At 40.4% G+C, this 21,885-nt stretch overlaps 1 protein-coding gene across 3 annotated transcripts; it reads right to left on the bottom strand.

Annotated features, from left to right (window-relative positions):
• Positions 1 to 2,562: 2,562 nt before the first annotated feature.
• igsf5b (immunoglobulin superfamily, member 5b) lies at positions 2,563 to 20,953 on the bottom strand. 3 transcript variants are annotated; one of them, XM_085795280.1, is made up of 10 exons: positions 20,783 to 20,953; positions 19,943 to 20,007; positions 16,882 to 17,196; positions 13,585 to 13,712; positions 11,733 to 11,898; positions 11,120 to 11,251; positions 7,086 to 7,110; positions 6,295 to 6,398; positions 5,265 to 5,332; positions 3,331 to 3,664 (listed from the first exon to the last, which is right to left on the bottom strand). In XM_085795280.1, exons 2-10 carry the CDS (start codon positions 19,986 to 19,988, stop codon positions 3,569 to 3,571), a joined length of 1,080 nt encoding a protein of 359 aa, XP_085651406.1. In that variant the 5' UTR covers positions 19,989 to 20,007; positions 20,783 to 20,953; the 3' UTR covers positions 3,331 to 3,568. The 3 variants fall into 3 exon arrangements, with proteins under 3 accessions (XP_085651408.1, XP_085651406.1, XP_085651407.1); XM_085795281.1 differs by having other exon boundaries at positions 3,334 to 3,664; positions 6,310 to 6,398; XM_085795282.1 differs by lacking the exon at positions 5,265 to 5,332 and having other exon boundaries at positions 2,563 to 3,664; positions 6,310 to 6,398; positions 20,783 to 20,952.
• Between the last annotated feature and the right edge of the window lie 932 nt (positions 20,954 to 21,885).

Raw genomic sequence — 21,885 nt, 5'->3', positions numbered from 1 at the left:
TCTCGCCATCCCTGATGGCTGTGTTCCACTCTGAAATTTTCTGTGATGCATGCAGGAAGCAGGGAGATACCTGCTGTACTGACAGGTGGTCCCCTTGCAGACTCAAGAAGTTTGTACACTAACATAAAAGCCCGGGAGCGAGAGTGGCACCAGAGACTGAGCATGTGCAGTGCAACTGTAGTGTCACACGGCGACAGGAGGAGGGGAGCAGTTTGTGACAGACAGGAGGAGCAGAGCAGACAGCGAATGAGTGATGGGGACTCCAGAAGATGGCTGTTGCTTATGCGAGGTGGAAGCGAGGCAGCCTTGTTACTGCCTCGCTGCTGGAAAGGCAGACACTGACCGGCCCTGGCCTGGCAGGCTCTGTGAGCTTTATATGCCTCCAAAACCATACAAGCACACCGCTTTGTGGGACGTAACCGACACCTATGGAGTGCCCCAAGTCCCGGGGAGGGGTAAGGTTAAGCTGGAAAACAAAACACCATCGCAGGTCATGTAATAGGCCTCTCATTTTGCGCCTGTCTTTGTCAGAAACCTAATTTATTTAATAGCCTGCCTGCCTCAATGCCAGGTGTTTGTTGAGAGTAAACAGAAGGCAGCCACGATGAAAGCGTTGCAGGAGAGGGAGCGAGATAGAGTGAGTGAGTGAGAGAGAGGGAGAGGACAAACACTTTCCTCACATGCACTGGTGAGATGTGATTTCCAAAGTGAAGATCTGTGTCAGCCATCTGCGATAGACAATAGCAGGAAACTATGTCAGCATGCTATTTTCAATAATGCAGACATGCATGCTGTCACTTTATAAGTAACAATTAAATGGGAGATTTCTGGTAAATGTCAGCTTCTGGGTGTTTTGTGTACGTATATGCCTTTTATTTCTGTCCCATTGTATAGATTGCATAGTTTATCAATCTCTTTTTTTACCTTGGGCACAATTGACACAAAAGACACACTGCTGGTGTCCATTATACTGGAGACAGTATAAATAAAACCAGTCCACCTAAAAATAGACATAAGAGATAACTTCTTTGTGTGTCCCTCTGGACCCTGACCTCTTGCCACCTGGGAGATTAGTCTGCCATACTACATTCATTATTATATGATCATATATAAGCTCAGAACCGAGGCCGCTGCAAATGGTTGCATTTGTTTTCAGCAGAGGTTGTATTTTGCAAACATTAAGCCACTGTGCCTTTCTCTGGGATTGCATTCATATTCAGCTAATCAAGGTTGCCAGCAGAGATAAATCAAGTCTAAAACTAAATTGTCCAATCAGAATGTGCATTGGCCCTCTGTGAAATGAAAGAGCATTTCCCATTCAGCAAAATATAAGCTGCTGATTATGCGCTTTGCCATTTCCTTCAAGGCCTTTGTAGTAGGGCAAGGTGACAAATGACGCATTAATACAAAAAGAGTGTCACTGTATCACAGCATCACCAAGAAAAAGACGATTTTCCCCATTGATGCAGATTTTTTACTTATATATTTTGACATTATCAAACAACGATAATGGCTTCATGTGGTAAGTGATGTAATTAACTTAGCAGGAAATGGTTTCTGAAATGTTAAAAAATAATGCATAGCGATCAGAAGGAAAATGAACCACAGCAGCACATTAAGTTCCTGTGAGTTTTTCTTTTTTTTTTTTCCAGGATGTACTCTTTCATGGTCACCAGCAATTGGCATGTCGTATTTCTAACGCACGCCAACTCCGTTAATAACAGCAACGCTGGTGAAACTATAGAGTGTCTGGCAGATTCATATACCTCCATCTCCACCACTCCACTCAACTCCATCCTTTACCATTATGAAATGCAAATGGTATGTCACCCGCCCACTTCACGCAGAGATAAATCTGTTATTCTGTGCATTACTACACAGACCCTCAGCACCTCCTCGTTCTCGTTGCAGTGCGAGTCACACATTGTTAATTTGCCCCCCAGCCTTTACCATTCATGCTGCATTTTATAACCATTTCCTTTCCATGACTTGGATATTAATTGAGTTGGAGACACCACCACATATGGAATAGAAAAAGAGGCATATAATGGATTATATCTTTCACTGAAAACAGGATTGGGCCCAGATGATGAAATGGGCAGTAGTACCACAGCACAGCATGATGAGGTGTTGTTGGAGGAGAAACTCTCAAAAGACTGTGATATTTGTCCAGTTCTGTCTGTGATGGACTCTCAGCAAATACTGAAAAGTCTCATTAAGCCTCACCAGTGCTGAGGCAGGCAGGAGTAACAATAATCAGGATATCAAACAACAAACTTTAGCTTTGTCAGATTCCCTTGAAATTTTTACATATTTCCCCAGTGATAAAGGTCACCAGGTGCTATATTACTACACGGTATATGGCTAATAAAGGTTAATTTTGTCTTACTTCACATCTATTTCTGCTACAGTATTTGTTTCTATCTGCAACAAGGTACTCACCAAATTATTTGCTATAACTAACCACCATAATATTTCTCAGTTTACTTCATCCTCTATGTGGGGCTGTCGGCATCAACAGATCAGTGCATTCAGGGGGTTTGCAGTTGAATGTGAAACAGTTGGGATGAGGGTCAGCTGTTCCAAGTCTGAGGTCATGGGTCGCTACCATAAAACAGTGGATTGCTCTCTTGGGATTGGGATGGAATTTAAGCTCCAAGATGATGGTGTTGCAGGGTCTTCATATGTTGTTTACATGTGAGGGAGAGATAGAGCATGTGGACTGTGGATTGACAGGTAGGTCAGTGCAGCATTAAAGCAAGCCTTGCACTGGACAAGTGTAGACCAGTCTAGTCTATGGTCATGAGCCTTATCGGGCAGTGACAGAAGAAATAAATTGCAGGGAGCTGGAATGAGTTTCCTTAGAGATTGTGTGAAGAGCCCGGACATCTGGAAGGATCTCAGAGTAGAGCTGCTTCTTCATATCGAGAGTTGAGGTAGTTCTGGAGTCTGGTTAGGGTCTCTCTGGGCAACTTCTACTGGAGGTCTTCCAGGCATGTCCGAGAAAGATTACATACAGTACTGTAGCTCATCTGGCCTGGTAATGCCCTGGGATCTTTCAGGTGGAGCTGAAAAACATTGCTGGTCAAAGAAATTATTATTTTTTGCAATCATGCACCTTTTGGCTAGTTTTCAACAAGTCTAATCATCTGACTGATCACTTATCTTGTGCCAATCAACTTTTTTGCAACTTCATTGTGTTTCCATTCCTCAGCGCAACGTTATGATAACTCACAGAAAGCATGGTTAAAGCAACAAAATAATAATAAGAGAATAAGACCCACATTATGGTAAAAACCAGAATTTTCTCACAAAATGTAAAAGGTAACAAAAAGAGCCAACAATATAAGGAAACGCACTATAAAACATTTACTCCACAGAGGAAATACACAAAAAAACAATTAACATATTTGGGGAAACATTCAAAAACACCAATGGTAATAATACCTATGTAGAAAAAGTGCTGTAAAGCTCCAGCTCACATAATATTAGCTTCTAACTTTATAAAAGTGTCAGTTACATGATACAAAGACTAGCAAGTGCATGATAATAATACAGTGTCCTTTATTCAAACTGTGGTAATTCTCTTGATGGTCTTGGTGTTTTCCTCCTCCTCTTGGCTCTCATTTTGGGACAGGTTGCTGCAGTGCACAACATCTGGGGCCTGGAGACCAACATCAGATTTAGTTCTTAGTTACAATACAGCAGGTAATTGTCTGCAGCATAGTAGATAGACAACAGCCGCAGGGAAAACACTGACACTGTGGATGTGGATGTGTCTTTGTCCAGTGTATGTATGATCACGGTCAAACATATTTGACAGCTAGTGCCTTAAAGGCCACAAAGGGACTGTCTTTCACCTTTAGTACCTCCAGATAATTAAGCAAATAGTCATTACTTAAAGGGATAGTTCAACATTTTGGCAAATTGGCCCATTGCCATAATCGCTATAGTCATAGCAGTAGGTTCATTACCTTTAATTGTAGGTGTAAGCTATTTTCAGTGCGGTGGAGCGCAGCAGCTGGCTGCTCAGAGCTACGCTATGGAGGGTAAGGGAATTTCTTGGTTTCCCTCATTAAACTCATCAAATTCAACATCCCAAAACTCCACAGCGCTTTTGTAGACAAGTTGTGACCTGCACAACCACCACGCTATGAGATAATGACGGAACGATACGAAACAGAGCCGTTTTCGAGGTAAATACAGGGTAAATACGGAGACTGCTTGCTGAAAAACTGTCCCTGAACGCAACGCGCATCAGCGGTTTTGTATGAATTTACCTCGAAAACGGCTCCGTTTCGTATCGTTCCGTCATTATCTCATAGCGTGGTGGTTGTGCAGGTCACAACTTGTCTACAAAAGCGCTGTGGAGTTTTGGGATTTTGTATTTGATGAGTTTAATGAGGGAAACCAAGAAATTCCCTTAGCCTCCATAGCGTAGCTCTGAGCAGCCAGCTGCTGCGCTCCGCCGTACTGAAAATAGCTTACACCTACAATTAAAGGTAATGAACCTACTGCTATGACTATAGCGATTATGGCAATGGGCCAATTTGCCAAAATGTTGAACTATCCCTTTAAAAGACAGTGAACTTGTGAGGTCAAGTCAGAGCTTCTCCACTCGTCCGCTTTTCATTATTAGACAGCAGGATATTATATCAATCAATACAGTATTTCAAATCAATGTGACAATCAATTACTCACATTGATGACACCCTGAGGCACAATTAACCTCAACACTGACATGGTCATAGTCAGGGCCATGTTAGGCCAATGACAACATTTTCGACATACACAGATACAGATAGAAATATACATTATATGTACTTTTCTTAGTTTGTGTCTTAATCAGATCTCAGTTTTTAGTCCTACAGTACATGTAAACGTGCAGATGATCATAACATTTGGATCATACACCACCATTATAGCAGAACCAATTAGAAGTGCCCTGAAAGCTAAGAATAGCCCTGATTTTGAGGAGCCCTGCTAATTTGGATTTACCCAATAATGGATGAACTTGAGCTGTCTAATGGGAGGCCACCTGGGGTGAGACAGTGTAGCAGTGCAGTTCCCTCCTGTTCTCATCAGCGTAAGAGAAGCAGGAGCTCCAGCTGCAGAATGACTGGATGTATTATTCAGCTTCAGTCGATTCCTGCCTTCTATTGGTTTTCTCTCTTTCGCTATCTCTTTCGCTCAGCCTTCCAACCTCTCTCTCTCTCTCTCTCTCTCTCTCTCTCTCTCTCTCTCTCTCTCTCTCTCTAACGTACCGTGTGAAAGCTGACAAAGTCCATCTGGCTCTGAGTTTCCATGATCATCTCATTGTAATGATCTGCATCTGCAGGGTGAAAAACAGCAATTGAGTCTTGCCTTGGCTTAGACCTCAGCAAAACAGTAGAAATCAGGGGATTTATTGGCTCAGAGGTCTTTCTACACATAGAATATATAGAGTTTTTATCTTTTGATTCTGTGTGAAAAACGAAACCTGCACAATATGTTGTTTGTAGCTGCTCAGTCAGCCTTGATTAATGTTTGATTAAAGCCTCACTCATATATGCTAATACTTATGTGAGACTCTTGAAATATTATTGCAGTGCATGTCTGTATCATTTCTAGTCAAAGATGCATAATTATTGAGGAGAAAAACAATGAATACTGCAACAAAAGTGCATTGGCAAGCATATTTGCTGAACCCACTTGAAATGGGTCTCTACAGGTGGTGGTGATTGTGGCTTGACAAGAGTTATGCCTTTAGGGTAAATTGGGAGGTTCAGTGACTCGCTATCGGAAAATTATGTGACAAATCAGGGCTAGCTGGTTTTCTTCAATAGTGGAAAAGATCTGGTAGACTATAGTTAACCTTGGTGTTGCTTTCCTACATTGGAAACAACTGTTGGAGAGCAAATGGATGAATGTTATGAAGCAATAGGAAACCTTTCAAATAGCTCCATTAACTTTAGCACAAAAACACAAAATACACCCAGAAATGTAACAATTTGTTGCATGCCTATTGCCTACATACTAATACTTATTAATTTCTCAAATTGCATTTAAAGTTCACAAAGTTTGTAGTTAAAAAGCTCAAGCACACCTGCACTCGCATTAGAAAAGTCTTTTAATGTGCTTGAACCTGTTTTCAATGATCTAGCAAATGTATTGATCTTTACTTGTGACCAGTCAGAATAAGAGCAGAGATGTGCCACAACCTCCTTACCATAAATTTAAGTGTTTCTTTGTAGCCACTGAGTTTCTACTGACAGCGGCGTCATTATGTTTTAGCGTTGAGGTCAAGGCTCTCACTTGTGACTGTCTCACCTGTGGGGTCCTCACTAGAATATCCCATGTTGACCGTCCCTGTTGTCACCCCAGAAACCGAGCGTTTCCCAACCTCTGGTTGGTCGAACCTGCAAACACCCAAATAAATGGCAAAACACGGAGTACAGCAGAGCCACATAGTCAGAGGTTACTCTGTTGTGAACAGACAATTTTCTTTCTTTTTTTTTCCACAAAGCTGCAGCACTGTGTCAGAGGCCACTGCATTGTTTCATCATAAAGTGCTTTGACAGATAAAAAATGAACATCATCATCATTTATCACAGCAGTTTATTAGAGCCAGCCAAAGTACTCAACTATCTTCAATGTGCTCAATGGAAAAGCTATAAAAAATATTTCAGCTGCATGAAAAATGCTGATAAATACAATGTGTGATATATTTCCTTCCTAAATGAGCTAATGACAATTGAGTCTTAATTAAGGTGTTACAAAATGCAATAGCTATTTAATGCATGCAATGTAGAGTTCATGTCCTCAGTTTTCTTTTATAATGTGGAACAATAAAAGTCAATCCATGCTCAGAAATAAGTTGTACTTATTAACTGAGATTCACGCTGAGTCCTTATATTATAGCTTATGTAAAGTCTAAATGGAGCTCATGTCTCTGCTTCTGCCACAGATTATTAGCAGTTTCCTCCTCCTTAAGAAAGTCACTTTCACTTAGACACCACAATTTATCTTCAAGTTCTTTTTCTCAGTCAAGAAAACATTACTCCTTAAAGTAGAATGAGTCTTGAAAAAGAGCTTTTAAATCTTACCATGTGGCCTCCTGTGGATTTGGTTCTGAAAGGTAAAAAGAAAAGAGGTAAAAAGTTTAGAGATTTAGCATGAACCATTAGACTCTAACTTAATCATTCCCACTGCATGGACCACATTGTGTTAGCTCGGTGCTTCTACAATGTGGAAGCTGTAAATGTCCTGTCATGTATTAGTTTTGGGTTCTGCACTACTATCATAGCCTCCAGTCAGTTTGCAATTCAACGGTGAAAGCTGGAGCTGAGTGTTAATGAGTTTTGTAACACGGCTTCATGGTTGTCTTTGCCAGGGGTCCTCCTGGCCACAGCAAAAACACAACAATATAACAATGGTGCAGATGGTGCTTGCCCCAGGAGAGGTATAAAGTGTTCCTTTAACAGGGAGAGAAATTGCCTTTGTCATTATATTTTAAATCCTCGCTGTCATGCTGGCCAAAGTCTTTAAAGGGAGACTTTATTAGATCCCGTCTATTTTTCTAATGATTACATAGCATACATTGCTCCCAATTGAGGTGGATTACTCAAAGAAAAGCTTAGTGACTTGGAAGCAAGCCACATCCTCTAACACATGAAACTTCCTCATGAAGTAAATTTAACTTGCCCAGCACGGATGTTACATTAAAGATATGAGACTGAAGCAAGGACGTCGGTGAAGGAGGCATTAGATGTTTCAGGTAGAGAATCAGCTGCCGGAGGAGAGAGGTCACACCTGCTTTATGATAATCCCTCAGCTCTAAACCATGGCCGTGATTTGCAATGGTCCAGAATCAGTCACGGGGATTACAGTTACTTCTTAATGTGTGACTCAGGGCCACTTTTTGTTATCACGCACAAACAGGCCTCCACGTCCGCCTCCTCGTACTAGAGCAACGATCCCCTCAGAGATGGCGGTCCACAAGCATCTCTGCAGCATCCTGCTTTCCTGGCCAGGCTTTTTTACAACATCACGCCACTTCACTTCCGCACCCTTGCCAAGGTATCGACCTCTCTGCTTGGAGAGGTGACAAGTAGCCTGGCCACATCACAAATATTCCAGGTCGGGTTATGAGCTCGAAAAGAGTTGCAGTAAAACTGTCTGACAGTGTGGTGATTTTAAAACCTTATTAATGCGTTTATAGCACTTCCTCACCCATGCAAGACCTGGATGGCTGTAAGGGAAGAGCTGATACTGCCTTTGTCCCCTTTCAACTTTAAAAACAAAAATTCAACATGTCACACTCTCCTAAAGGAATAGTTCAGCATTTTTGGGAAATGCTTAATGACTGCCATCACTCATCTCTCAACAGAAAATACAAACCTACCAGAAGCAGCCAATCAGCTTATTTTAGCATTAAAGGAGCGATATGTAAGACTGCGGCCAAAACTGTTTCTGCAGTCAAATTCAAAATACTGCAGCGCCTCGTTTCCCCTCCCCCCCAGACTCAAGGTTGCCAGACAAGCTAACCTCTGCCCTGCTCCAGCTTTGTGGCCATGGTATCCTACGACTCACTCACACAGTCTCTACGCCACCGGAGCTGCGACGATGTAGTGATAGAATGAAATTAACCAAATAAAGCTGTATATGTGTACTGGTAAAACAGATTATTGTGCATAAAGCTAGGTGTGTGTCTGTCCTCTAATTCCTGTACTCAAATTTTTCTCTGCTTTCAGCCGTCTCCATATTTAAAACACATCTCCTGGTTTTGTTTCTGCTTTTGTCAAGATGTTTTTGAGAGTCATAGCGAGGTCTTTTAATGTTAGTAATGTCAGACATAATCCACAATGCTTGTAGCTGCAGCTCAGTGGTAACTGGCAACCTGGATGCCGAAATGCTACTTCGTGATTGGGAGATAGCGGTGGGTGGCGCAACAGGCCAAAACAAAAAATAAGTAAATGCGAATATTCTGGCGGTACTATTGTTGTCAGTTAAATCAGTATTTCAAATTACTGTAACATGATTCCTTACTTCTATTCTATTCTCTTACTTGACAGGTCTGTCACTTTTTGGAAAAATTAGGTTCGAACGAATATTCGAATATCGAATAAAAAGTGACAGCCCTATTATTTGCCTTACATTTCTTACATATAGCTCTTTTAAGATTGGAAATCCTGTTTTCAGGCTACATGCTAAGCTAACTGGCTGCATGTTTTAGATTCATATTTACCATAGGACAAAATAGATAGATAGATAGATAGATAGATAGATAGATAGATAGATAGATAGATAGATAGATAGATAGATAGATAGATAACTCTCAGCAAGAGAGCTAAAACAAACTACGTCTCACTTGCTTCAAACTTGTGAGACAAGTTGTGTCCTTTCTGTGTGGCTCTGTACTTCAAACATTACTGACTCATCAGGCATAAACCAGGTGCGAGCCAGGACCTCCTGTTCCCCAAGGTACAATTTCTGCAATTGTGCCAAAAAGCTGTAATCCCTTTAGCAAACGGGTTGATATCCTGTCCAAGGCTGCTGCATTCCCACCACACAGCTGTCAACTATTCTTCACATCTCAGTGGCCTTTATCAGACGTCTCCCACTGACATGACTATCAGAGTTTAAGTGCATAAACCCAGGACTAAGAACACAGTCACTTTTTTTATACAGGGGAGGCTCACTGAAATTACAACCTATTCTTCTGCAGCAACCTTTATTATCACATCTCCTATGGGAGTGAAGCAATGGTAACTAGCTTGGCACATCATATAGGACGTTAAGCTTCAAACAAAAATCTGGTGATAGGCATCACAATATGAAGTGCTCCAGGCAGGTACACTACTTTTTCTTTTGTTCACCATGGACAAATATATAGACTTTATAGTTGATGTGATTAGCGTTTGACCAATATGGGATTTATGGCAATACCCATATTAGGGGGTACAAAATTCTGCTAACCAATCATTCAGCCAATGTGCCTCATACATTATCACACCTAATTTGCAATGATCCCCGAAATATAGTATAATATATAATATAATAATTCAAATGCATGTGACAAATAGCCTACATTTTACTGTGTGACTATAAATAAACTATTTTTATTATTCTTATTATCAATCAGCTTATAATGATCAAGTAGCTCCCATCAGTCCCACATTGTTGTGTTGGGCGAACTTATATAAAAGAGATATCCAAAATAAAACCAACATTATTTTTCTCTCGTGGAGAACTCATACAAGGACAGAATTTCTGAATAAAATCCAGTCATTTTGCAGTTTGAAGTTTGAAGATAAAGTTTTCACATCAGTTCTTATTGGCCAACATTCGCAGATACTGATGAAGAAAGGCTCAAATCGGCCGATTTATTGTTCAGGCCTTGAATGTGATTACAAATGAAGTAAGATGTGCTACTAAAAACCTATTTAATAAAAGTTCTTGAAAAGTTTAATCACAGACATTCAAGTCTTGCCAAAATCCCATTTGGTTGTCTCTTTTCCAGACAAACATAATGCTAAAGTGATTTATTTAACTTAATAGTTGACAGCAGAGCCAGCAGGCTGAAGCCCAGCAGATGGAGACCCAGCAGGGGCATGTAGTGACAAAACTCGCCCTGTAAACTGTAGCTTACACGTGGAAGACCACAGCAGCATCTGACCAAAATTACCCGTGCATGAACATTTTAAAAGGCGCTTAATATGCTGCATCTGACTCACTGTGTCCCCCCAGCAGGAGAAAGATACAATTTAATTTCAATAGGACTTTACAAACTGCACAGTGTATTGAATTCACACCTTGTAGACTCTGTCTTGATTTATTTTGTTTTGGGATTCAAACTGGCAACCCTGGCCTCATACATACAGCCCTCTAACATCTTTGCCGCTGCTGTTTTCTCAGAAGTACAGCTTTCTGCTGACAACTAATGTTCTGCCTTTGTCAGAAAAAATATCGCATGCCCTTGGTGAAGGCCGGCGCAGGGCAGTGCCGAGTCACAGCGTGTAACCACCTATCTCCTTCATTATACTTTAATCACAGTTTCTGTACTGGAAAAGGGTAGGGGGGAGGAGGTGATGTGTTTTTTTTTCACCCAGAGCAATTTAAGGAAGAGAAAAGTGCCTACTTGCTTGTCTCCTCTGTCTGTAACAGAGGACAGTGCAGATGCAGAGCAGGAGGAGCAGCAGTAGAGCAGCGAGGGAGCCTGTTACCGCCAGCGGGACCGTGCAGTCGTCTCCCTCCTGCAACACCTCTGCAACTGAAGGGAGAGAAGGTCACATCGGTGTGTTTTTGTAAAGAATTGCTGAAGCAGTGTTGTTACCTTACAATTCAATTACAGATCTGCAGACCTAAGTTTAAAGAAAGCTGTTTAACTTTGTGTTTTAATTTGTAGAACTCTTTGGAAACACACACTGAGGTAATAATGCAATATTTGTATTCCGAAGCAGCGGGCCTCAGAGAGGTTTGCAACCTCAGCTCTGCTTTAGTGGCATAATGCAAACTCATGCAGTGTTGATCTGGCAGCTACTTTTTTATTCTACTTTCCTCTTCAACAATAATGCTGAGTGATGATTCACAAGCATCCCAAAAAACAGGGAGAGAACAAAATGAAACAGAAAAAAATAACAGAAAAACATAATAGTAGAAGATGGAGAACTAAACCAGGACAGAACAAAGAGAGGCTTGTGTGCATTTTTCTTTTTAAAACATGAAACATGATGGCTGTGTTACAGTCTCACCCACTGTCAGGCGGACGCTGCTCTTCAGTGGCGTGGGGAGGGCAGACACGGAGGCCAGACAGTCCACATAAGAGCTCTTTGCTGCCGTCACACTGAGGTTGCTGCTCACAGTGAAGAGGCTCTTCCCTGACTCTTTACTGCTGATATTGTATTCACCCTGGCTCACCTCCACACCATTTCCCAGAGAGAGAGAGAGAGAGAGATGACTATTATCATTTATAGTTTATTCTAATTATGCTCTGACTTGTCAGACTTTTGCAGAGTTATTCTGTAAATACTTCAAATGTAACTGAACTTAAAGGGATAGTTCACCCAAAATTCAAATTTCACTCATTACCTACTCACCCTCATGTCGACTAAGGGCTGGGAGAATTTTCAGAGACCTCCGTGCCTTCTCGGAGTTACGGGGGGGCAGCAGTATTTGTCCATATAATGGTTGTGAATGGTGCTCACTTTTCTTCGTCCAAAAAGACACACCAAAAAACATCCAAATACCTTCATACTGCTCTTCTGTAATGTCCCTCTTGTTTTGAAGCCCTGACATGAGAAATTGTTCCGAAAAAAATTAAATAAGTCTATATTTTAAGCTTGTTTGTAGCGGAAGCTCCCAGTGTCTCAGTTCACTGCTCTTCCTGTGTCATTGCACTGACCGGCGGAACAATTTCTCATGTCGGGGCTTCAATACAAAAGGGACATTACAGACAAGCAGCATGGAGGTATTTGGATGTTTTTTGGTGTGTCTTTTTGGACGAAGAAAAGTGAGCACCATTCACAACCATTATATGGACAAATACTGCTGCCCCCCCCGTAACTCCGAGAAGGTACGGAGGACTCTGAAAATTCTCCCAGCCCTTAGTCGACATGAGGGTGAGTAGATCATAGAGTGAAATTTTAATTTTGGGTGAACTATCCCTTTAAAGAGGCTGTTCACCCTCTACGTAATGTCTAGGGTTGAGGATGAGGCCTTCTCTGACAGATTTTTTTTGACCAGTTGTAAATGTCTCTGCTTTGTTAGCATTGGTTTAGCCTACAGGGAAGAAGAACAACTCACATGGACATCACCATTGCACTATGTTCAGAGATTAACAGCAAAATGGGCTCAACAGCAATTGCATGATTATTCTAAAGTAAAGTAGCAGACGTAATAATGTAATAATACAGATGTAATAATATTATATTTCATAAGCCAGGTGGTTTCAGGAGCTCTACAGTTGCACAAAAAGGAGCCAGATGAATGTTCTGTTAGCAGCAATTAATTAGGCCTGTAAGTAAGTGCAGTAAAAGGGTTGGACTTCATGAACTGTCAATAAAATCAGCTCCTCTCTAAAAGCAGTGCACTCATCACTATGACAACCTGACAGTTTTCTTAAAGGCCAGGAAAAGATTTGAAGCCACCTCATTCAGGCAGGAAGTGCAGCTGCGCTTGAAAAGAACATAGTTTGGAGGTAAAATGTTCACTAAGATGTCAGTGAATTATTGTGGGAAAATGTTTTATAAAGTTTAGAGCGAGGCACTGTAGAAATCATTTTAAAATCATCTTTGGACTCGTCAAACACTATAAACCAAATGCAGCTGAGAGTGTTTTATTTTATTGGGATAAGTTACAGCCAATAAACAGGAAGTGGTGCAGGTTGTAGGAAAAAAAAAGAGGTTTTGGTTTTCTCTTCAGGTGGCCAGTCACTGAAGCTTTGAAGAGTAAAATAAAGTAGCTGTGAAAATCTGCAGCACATTAACCACCAAATTTGCCTCAAAGGGTTTAAAAAATCTGTACAGAACCATACAGATGTAAATTCAGCCCGTTTTAATACACAGATAAAATGATGAGTAAGTGTGATTGCAGCTCTCTACTTACCTTTCTTTCGTTCACCTGCCAGTACAGAATGGGCTTTGGGTACCATCCTGCTGCTTGGCATTCAAACCGCACTGACTGGCCCTTGAAAGCTAATTTATCATCCCCAAAGACTTTCACACTCCCCGCTTCTGCAATCAGAAGAAAGTACATTCACAAACTTAAATTTGGTATTTTGGGATATATACTGTACGCTTATACAGTACCTTCCTGCATATGCACCAGTGTGAGTAAATTAAACTGATTTTCATCCACAGTCTACTTTGAAATTCATGCTCGTACGTATCTTCACCCAAAGATGAGCATCACTTCTCCACTTGGCCTGAGGAAGGATTTCGTTCGTCCCGGGTGATTGATCACATGTCTCAAAAAACCTCAGTTGCCTGACGAATGCGTTTTCCCCTTCATCTCCTTCCCTGACAGCCAAATAAGCCACTTAAGGCCCTGAGAGATACAGTATCTCATATTTGAAGTCTATTATCCAGTGGAATGAAAGGCAGTGGATGCAACAGACAATTGCTATAGACAGAAAGATAATTACAGAAGCGTCAGTGCTTTGTCTGAGCGGATGACATGTCTGTGGTGATTTAGGTTCAAATCCTCAGATGTTTTGTGCAAATCATTGGCTGTCCCTTTTCTCCAGGGGCCCGTTTTTTTTTTTATGCCTGATTTGGTGTCATAAACATCATACCGTCCAATTCTTACAGCGACCGCAGGTTCAGCTGCTCTCAGAGAGAATCTCAGCACTGGTGAATTAAAAGTGTTGGCGTCAAACCAGCAGCCTCATTTGCAAAGACTGAGGGGGCTGTGTGTGATCGCAGCTGATTGATACATCTGATTGGAAAAAGAACAACATCAGCACTTCCTCCCAAAGCTCCAACTTAAGTGATCCTTGAAATAAGGTTTCATAAGGTTTGTTAATCACTGGTGAGAAAGTCTGAAGACTTTGGGCAGTGACCCTCCATCTAGCTCTTAATGTTGGTAATTTTTCAGCAGGGGTCCAAATTGCCACTTTGAAGGCAGCATTTAAAGACTTGTACATGCATGTGTGTGGAATTGGTGTGTATTACATCAACAGTATGCAACACAAGCACTAAATGTGTGGGTGTAACTTCTTTTTTTTCTCCAAAGAGTAGGGTGCTATTCCCCTACAGTCACCACATGCGTGTTCACTCCTCTCTGATTTATAATGGAGTGTTCTCCTTTTTCTGCTGCTCTAGCCATCTGCAGATCCTGTTTATAGTCTTGAGCGCATATTGATTTGTTCAAGTCAAAGGTTTGTGTGTGTGAGTTTGAGTGAGTAAGAGGAATAAGCAGCGAAGGAGCAGCGAGAGCTAGAAGGCAGTGTGTAGTCATATTTACACCATCTTCATATTGGGCAATTAAAGCGGGGAGTGTGGATGATAGCATACAGAGTCAACCAGCCCCGTGTGGATTTGTGGCTCTATTCCAACAGTATATTTCAGCTGCAGTACACAAATCACAGGCAGAGTTGCTGACTGTTAACTGGGCGTGCCAGGATGCACAATTAATTCAAAGGCTGTGTCAGGCCATAGTGATCCTCTCCATCCACAGTGGAGGGCCTGATTCACCATACACTACTGTTAATGGCTGCATATGTCAGTGGGGATTTGTGGCACTGGCAGCAATGAGGGCTCTCTCCATAATATATTGGAGACGATGGGTCATTGGTTTTGTTTCCTCTCGCTTTTTTGCAGAGCGGATGTTTCCACACTGTTTTTTTTTTTTAGCTGAGCTCTCAGTTCACTTTGTGCATACTCTTATTAGATTTCTTTCAAAACCTGACCTAGAGAAATAAAGCATCCACACTGTCCATTCAATACAAAGAATTTAATATCTAATTTTATACTATATTGATAAGAAAAGGTGAGATAAGATAAGATAAGACATACTCTATTGATGTTAGACTAGGAAATTACTGAAACCATGGAAATGTAACATAATAACAACTTTCACAGAATTTACAACTTTATGATAAAAAAATGATATATGATAAATTCCAGCAAAACTAGGAAATGTTAATTCTCTGTTATGAGGGGAATTTGAATGACTGTGTGAGCAACTGCTCGTGATAATATTTAATCACTAATATCCATAAATATCCAACTAAGTTTTGTGTTTCCCAGCACTGGCATATTGGGTTTGTTATAGTTGGCAGGACAAACAAAACCCTTATTTATGACTGCATGAGTAAAAGCTGAAATATAGATTTGGTTTGAAAAAAAAATCATTTTTCTTCTCTGCTACCCCGAAAAATACATACCCTCCTTCAAGCAAACTGTAGAAGTGCACAACCCTAAACAAATTTCTGACCTTCCCCTCCAATCCAATCACACTGGTACAGTGTCCAATTTGTATGTAAATGAATATATTTGTGAATGATGCTGGCCAAATGAAGTGCAGACATTACTCTAAGTGGGTTTATTTTCTGTGGTAATTACTATAGGGAAATCCCTCTTGTTAAAATCCTGGTTCACACTGCAGTGCTTTCCAGCAACTGATAACAACATCATCTAGAAGTGCAGAGAACAACAGATTTTTATCGAGGAGAGGAGGAGGAGGAGACAACTTGTAGCTGCTGCCTGTTCTTTCTGACTGCCATGGACTCCAATACTTTCCAACTGGTATTTATATCTCATATTTATATGAGACCAATCGATTCCTGTCCTCAGCACCACACCCACACTGTCATTAACAATGTCACAAGAGCCATCAAACATGCCGGGGTAACTGTACTCCACCACCACCACCCGGACCCAAATGATTTCCCACCCATGATATACACCACCATTGATCACTCAGGCAGTAGTGCAGCTGAAAACTTTTTATTCTATGAACCACACTCTGCAAACAAATGCTATCTCTTTTTTCCCTCTCTGACTCTTTGTGTTCTCTATTTGTTAGTAGATAGAGTGTGTATGTGTGTGTGGGTGGACAGAATCAAAGCAGTTACACAACTTTTGCTTAGTCCCTTCATTTACCTATCTTTTTCCACACTGTTTCTTTTTTTTAATTCAGTGTGTTTCTGCACCGTCTTACACTGCAATGGTTTTCAAGAGTGTTGCCATCTGCTAGGTTCCCTTTCCATTTGCAAGTGTGTTTTGTGTGTGTGTGTGCATACTCTTGTTTGCAAGAAAGCGAGTATCCCTGAGAGAACCTGGCTGCACAAAAAGCTTTTGAAACAAGCAGTTCCTTGCCACAATATCTCAAGGTAACACACACATACACATGACGCCTCCTCTGACTCTCACACATGCAAACATATGCTCTCATACAGACCTTGTACAAACAGTTTTGCTGTTCTCCTGTCAATGTTCTGCAGGTCACAGGTCACTTGTCCATGGTTGTTCCTCTCTGTACTCTTCAGGATGAACACCCAGCTGTCTCCCCTTGACTTGGGGCTTATCTCAGCTGTCATATTAGTGTTGTTGGTAGCCAGGACACCATGCACCTTTGAGATGGTGAGTGCAGCCTGGCCGTTGAGCAGCCATATCATCACAGTCCACTCGGGGTTGGAGGTGCTGCAGGTGAACCTTGTCTCCTTCCCTCGTAGGACTGTTAGTGTTTCAGGTGACAGCTTCATCTGAGCTCCAACTGCTAAAAACACAAAATGTGTCATTCGTCTTTTTAGAGCACCGCTTATTCATACTGCTTCCAAATTAACTTAAAGGGAACAGTTAGACATAGTTTGTCTGTTTGGTAAACACTAAGCTCCCTTTTTGAGAAAAAGGAGGTTTTTATACGCACATTATGTTGTTCAAGGTGCAGGGCAATTCAAAAGAGAGAGAAAATAAAAGGTATGCCCACACACTTTGTAGTTGCCACAAAATAATGTAAAAACGTTTCAACCACATTGATGGGATAATTGATGTGGGTTATCAAATGATGTATGATGTAATTGTATGTAGTTATTTCTGTTAATTTTTACACACAAGGACACAATCCTTAACCTAATTATATGCCCCTTGTCTTCAGATTTGTCCCCTTTGTTTTATTGGACCGAACCTACCATCAATATACCTGCAAACCTATTGGTGGCTTATGTTTATATAGGTGGTTGTGGTCCCATTGTTCCTAAAAATAGCACCTTAAGGAGACCTGTGGTCGAAACGTTGTGCGAAATAAAAATTATTTTGTGGCAACTAATAAGTGTGTGGGGATACCTTTTCAAACACGAAGCTCCCGCCAGCAGTCAGTTAGCTTAACAATGAGCATGTCTTGGCTGACAAATTAACATGTTACATTATGTTTAATTTGTAGAAAAAACTAAATAAATGGAACACAAGTTGTGTTTTTTTTAAGGTTATATTCCTTCTTCCATCCTCACCCTAAAGTTGCCTGGAAACAATATTTAACTCAATATTAAATGAAATATTGTGAAACATTATCTTTGGATAAAAGTGTTTTCCAAATGAGTAAAGGTTACATAAATAAAGAGAATTAAACCAACCACAATTAATAACAATGCAGTCTTATCCAGCCTGAAAGTTTAAGTAGTTGAGAAAGTTATTTATAATCTTTCAATGAAAATTTATCCAGGGAACTCAAACGGTAAGATCACATTTGCAGCAGAAATCAAAATTATAATGTCACATCAGTATCATATTGACATTATTTGAGTCAGTTTCATCAATAACTTATTTTAGAAGAGACTTTGCATTTCAAACTCAGAGGATATATTAAAATAAAGACCAGTAAGTAGATAGATTCATTCAGTTTGTTTAGAGTGAATATGGGTTAATGCTGCAATATAAAAATCTAAATCCTCCCATGACAGAGGACCCAGTGCACATTACTCGAATACAACGTTGTCAGAGCATTCAGGACATAAAGAGTACAAGTCAGAGATGAAGTGATAGTGAGAGAGAAAGAGAGACATGAAATAGGCCCAAAGGAGATAAAAAGAACAAAGAAAGAGAAAGACAGCACAACTCCCTAAATCTACTTCTTACTGTGGCTGTTTGGAGAGAGATTGGCGATTTGGTTTGTCAGGATGAATGACGGCAAATAGGATTTAGGGAAGAAATAGTGACAACATAGGAGAGTGTAAATTCATTTGCAGCCTGCCAGCAACAGGCCACGGCGCCGGCACTCTGCAGGGTAAACATTTGAATAAGGAATCTGCAAAACCTGATGAAGCTACGAGCGTTGCATGATTGGGCCCTAAAATAAATGAGCAGACTCTATGAGCAATCATCCGTAACCAGCCTTACACCAACTGCAAGGACCTACTCTTCAGTTCAGCCTGTAAACATTACTCAGACATGCGTAAACACACGAGACACATAACAAACAGAGGCACGTCAATGCACGCATCCTCGGTCCAATTCCAACAAAGTGTGGCTTTCTGTCGCTGACAAATGAAGTAGAAAGGGAATTAATATTAATGGAAAACTGTGAAATATGAAATAACATGTTTATACCACAGTCCTCAGGGTGATGTATAACTTATTTGTGGTGAGCTAACTGTGTTACCTTCTACAGCCAGCATGCAGAGTCATAAATTATGCATCCGTTTAGGAAATTAGGTCTGAGAAATATCTAGGCCAGCCTATACAGCTATTCCTTTTCATTGCAATCAGAGAATGGCAGACTAATGAGCATAATTTGTGCGTGCCCCTATTGGGACCATGAACCAGTGACTCTGAAGTCCCCTGACCACCGGCAACATCTTACTGTTAACTAGATAGGCGGCCATTTTCAAGAAAATTAATTATAAAGTGCAGATATCATTAGGCCCTCTAATTAGATTGTCTGTGGGTTTAATCTGAAGGGCTCCGTTATTAAACACACCGCGGCACTGAGAGTGTGACCATTAGTACAAGCAGATCACGGGCGTCCGTGACACATCTCCATTCAAACGGGCCTCTGTGTTTGTTATGAAGGGCGGTCTCATTATGAGAGTATTCTGCAACAGGCTATTAGAGAGGTTTGCTTTACTGAAATATTCATGGTAATCCATGGGGAGGCATCATTTTGCTTGTGTGTGATTCTTAAATAGGATTCAGACTCATCTAAAACATACATGTGAGATTACAAGGGCGCAGGAACATTTGGTCCAGTGTCATATTCAGATGTTCTTCGCTTATCTGAATTTTCTGTAGTGTGCCCTATGAACTAGTTTGAATTGTATGAGATGAAGTTTTGCACGAGATAAACAAGATTGTATTTCTTCCAGGCAGCATATAAAACCAAAAATAGTCAGAGAAGAAAATCCTGTGTGTTTGATTTGAATGCTGAATTTGAAAATACCAAAAGAGGTCAGATTGCAGTAGATAGACAACAGAGCAGAATTGCAGAACATGCCCTCAATGTAAAAAATCATGAGCTGAACTCTCACCTTGAATTGTGTAGTATGAAAGAAGGAGCAGCAGATGAACCATCATTGTTAAACACTGGATGGTCCTGAAAGGGAAAATAATTGAATTATTTCACAAATCTGACAATAATGGCATAATTCCAGGTTTTTATCTATGCAGATGATGTATCATAAATCTTTTGTGAGCCATTGACTACTTTTTTACAAAAAACAAAAGTTACATTTTTTAAATATCTCTGAGCTTCTCCTTTCAGCCCCAACTTCACTTTGTATTTGGCCCTAATTTATGCTACTCTATAAAGGCAAACATACTTGCCTTAAATCAGCAAGTCAGCATGCTGACTTTTAATCACACTTATTGTTATTGTTGTGATACTAATTGATTGTAAAGAGGTCTCTCTCTTCTTCTCAGTTCAAGTTGAATTAAAATAATTTTTTGTTTTATTAATCCTGACTGAGTTCCTTTCAACAGGACATTGAGTCCAGGTTTTACTTAAACACATAAATGCAACACACTTAGTCCAAGTCAAAGCAAATGTAACTGCTTCAACAAACCATCTGTTAACTGTAAACTTCTTGTCTCCATGATCGCAGTAACTCTGAAAATGCTCTTCAACCACTTAAAGAATATTTACACACACGTGAAGTATATTTTTGTGTTGTCAACAAGTTAACAGCTCATAAATCAAGTTCAACTTTAAAGTTATACAGATCTTGTACCTAAGTGGGTTGTCACACTGCAGCTGTTTCTGAGCCATTTCTTTCACACAAGACAGAAAGTATAGCACCTCTGAGTCAAACCATAGTCCGGTGAAATTCACAATAACCAACAATAAAACAACTTAGTTTTTTCTGGCTCACCTCAATCTGGAGTCTCTGTGGATTAGCAGGAAGCGTCACATACAGTGGATACATGTCAGTGATGCTGCTTCTTCCTCATGCCATCGTGCTCCATCATGCAAAACTGTCCCGTTAAATATTACCCCACAACTCAGTGGGAACTTTGTCCTGTGCAGATGTAAACACAGAGTGTGACTCACTCTGCAAACAATGTCCCTGTAAGTCCCCAATTCCCAGGGGCCCCATATCTGGACCCCCACCCTCTTCAGATGAATGCATTTGGACACACTGAATAATGTATAATTAAGGAGGAGTGCTATATAGGTATTTTTAGAAAAGAACATTTGGAAATTTTAGGTCTATGTATTGTTGTTTTCTTTTTTTTATGAACCTGAACTTAAGTATATTATATTCTGCTATTGATTTGTTTATTTTTATCACCACACATGTCAAGAATATTTCTGTTTTGTCAACAATTTTAACATCCAAGCTCACATTAGGATTTAAAAACACAAAGTTAACCAGTAAAATTAGATTTTGTGTGTGGATAACTGGTTTACATTCTAGATGTTTCTTAGTCGTAAACTCCCCATCAAATCAGAGGCAAAGATGTTTTATTCCACTTAATGATTATGGCTAATTGGCTATATAGTAATCTGTTGTGCAGATGATTTCAAACCAAGACACATGTCATTAGCTTTTGAAAAACAGTCTGTTGTTGGTTGCTAACATTTTTGTTTTGTGCTATTTGTGCTAGAAATCCATGTCAAAGAGGAAAAAAGAAAGTCGTAGGACTTTATTTCATCATCTTCACTTCCTCAATATCATGAACCCTTTGATTTTTTGTTTCCCTCTGAAGGGGACTTTACCCCTTGGCTGGAAGCTGCTGGATTAAACTACCAAACTCTGTAATCAATATTAGGGTAAACATTACCTTCCCCCAGAGGTGTAAAATATTGCGCTTAAGCAATGATCCATCTGTAGTCATAATATAATTCACAGGGGATATTTTTCAGTGTATTTTTGCCATAATTAAACAAAGAGAAAATTGCTCAGCCCTTTTCCTTTTGGTTGCTGGACAGTGGTGGTCCCTGCATATGACAGGCTAATTATAGGCATATATT

The sequence above is a fragment of the Trachurus japonicus genome, chromosome 13 (assembly GCF_045865225.1).
Source record: "Trachurus japonicus isolate A0001 chromosome 13, Traja_1.0".
NCBI lineage: Eukaryota > Metazoa > Chordata > Actinopteri > Carangiformes > Carangidae > Trachurus > Trachurus japonicus.
This window is presented reverse-complemented; position numbering and strand designations above follow the sequence as displayed.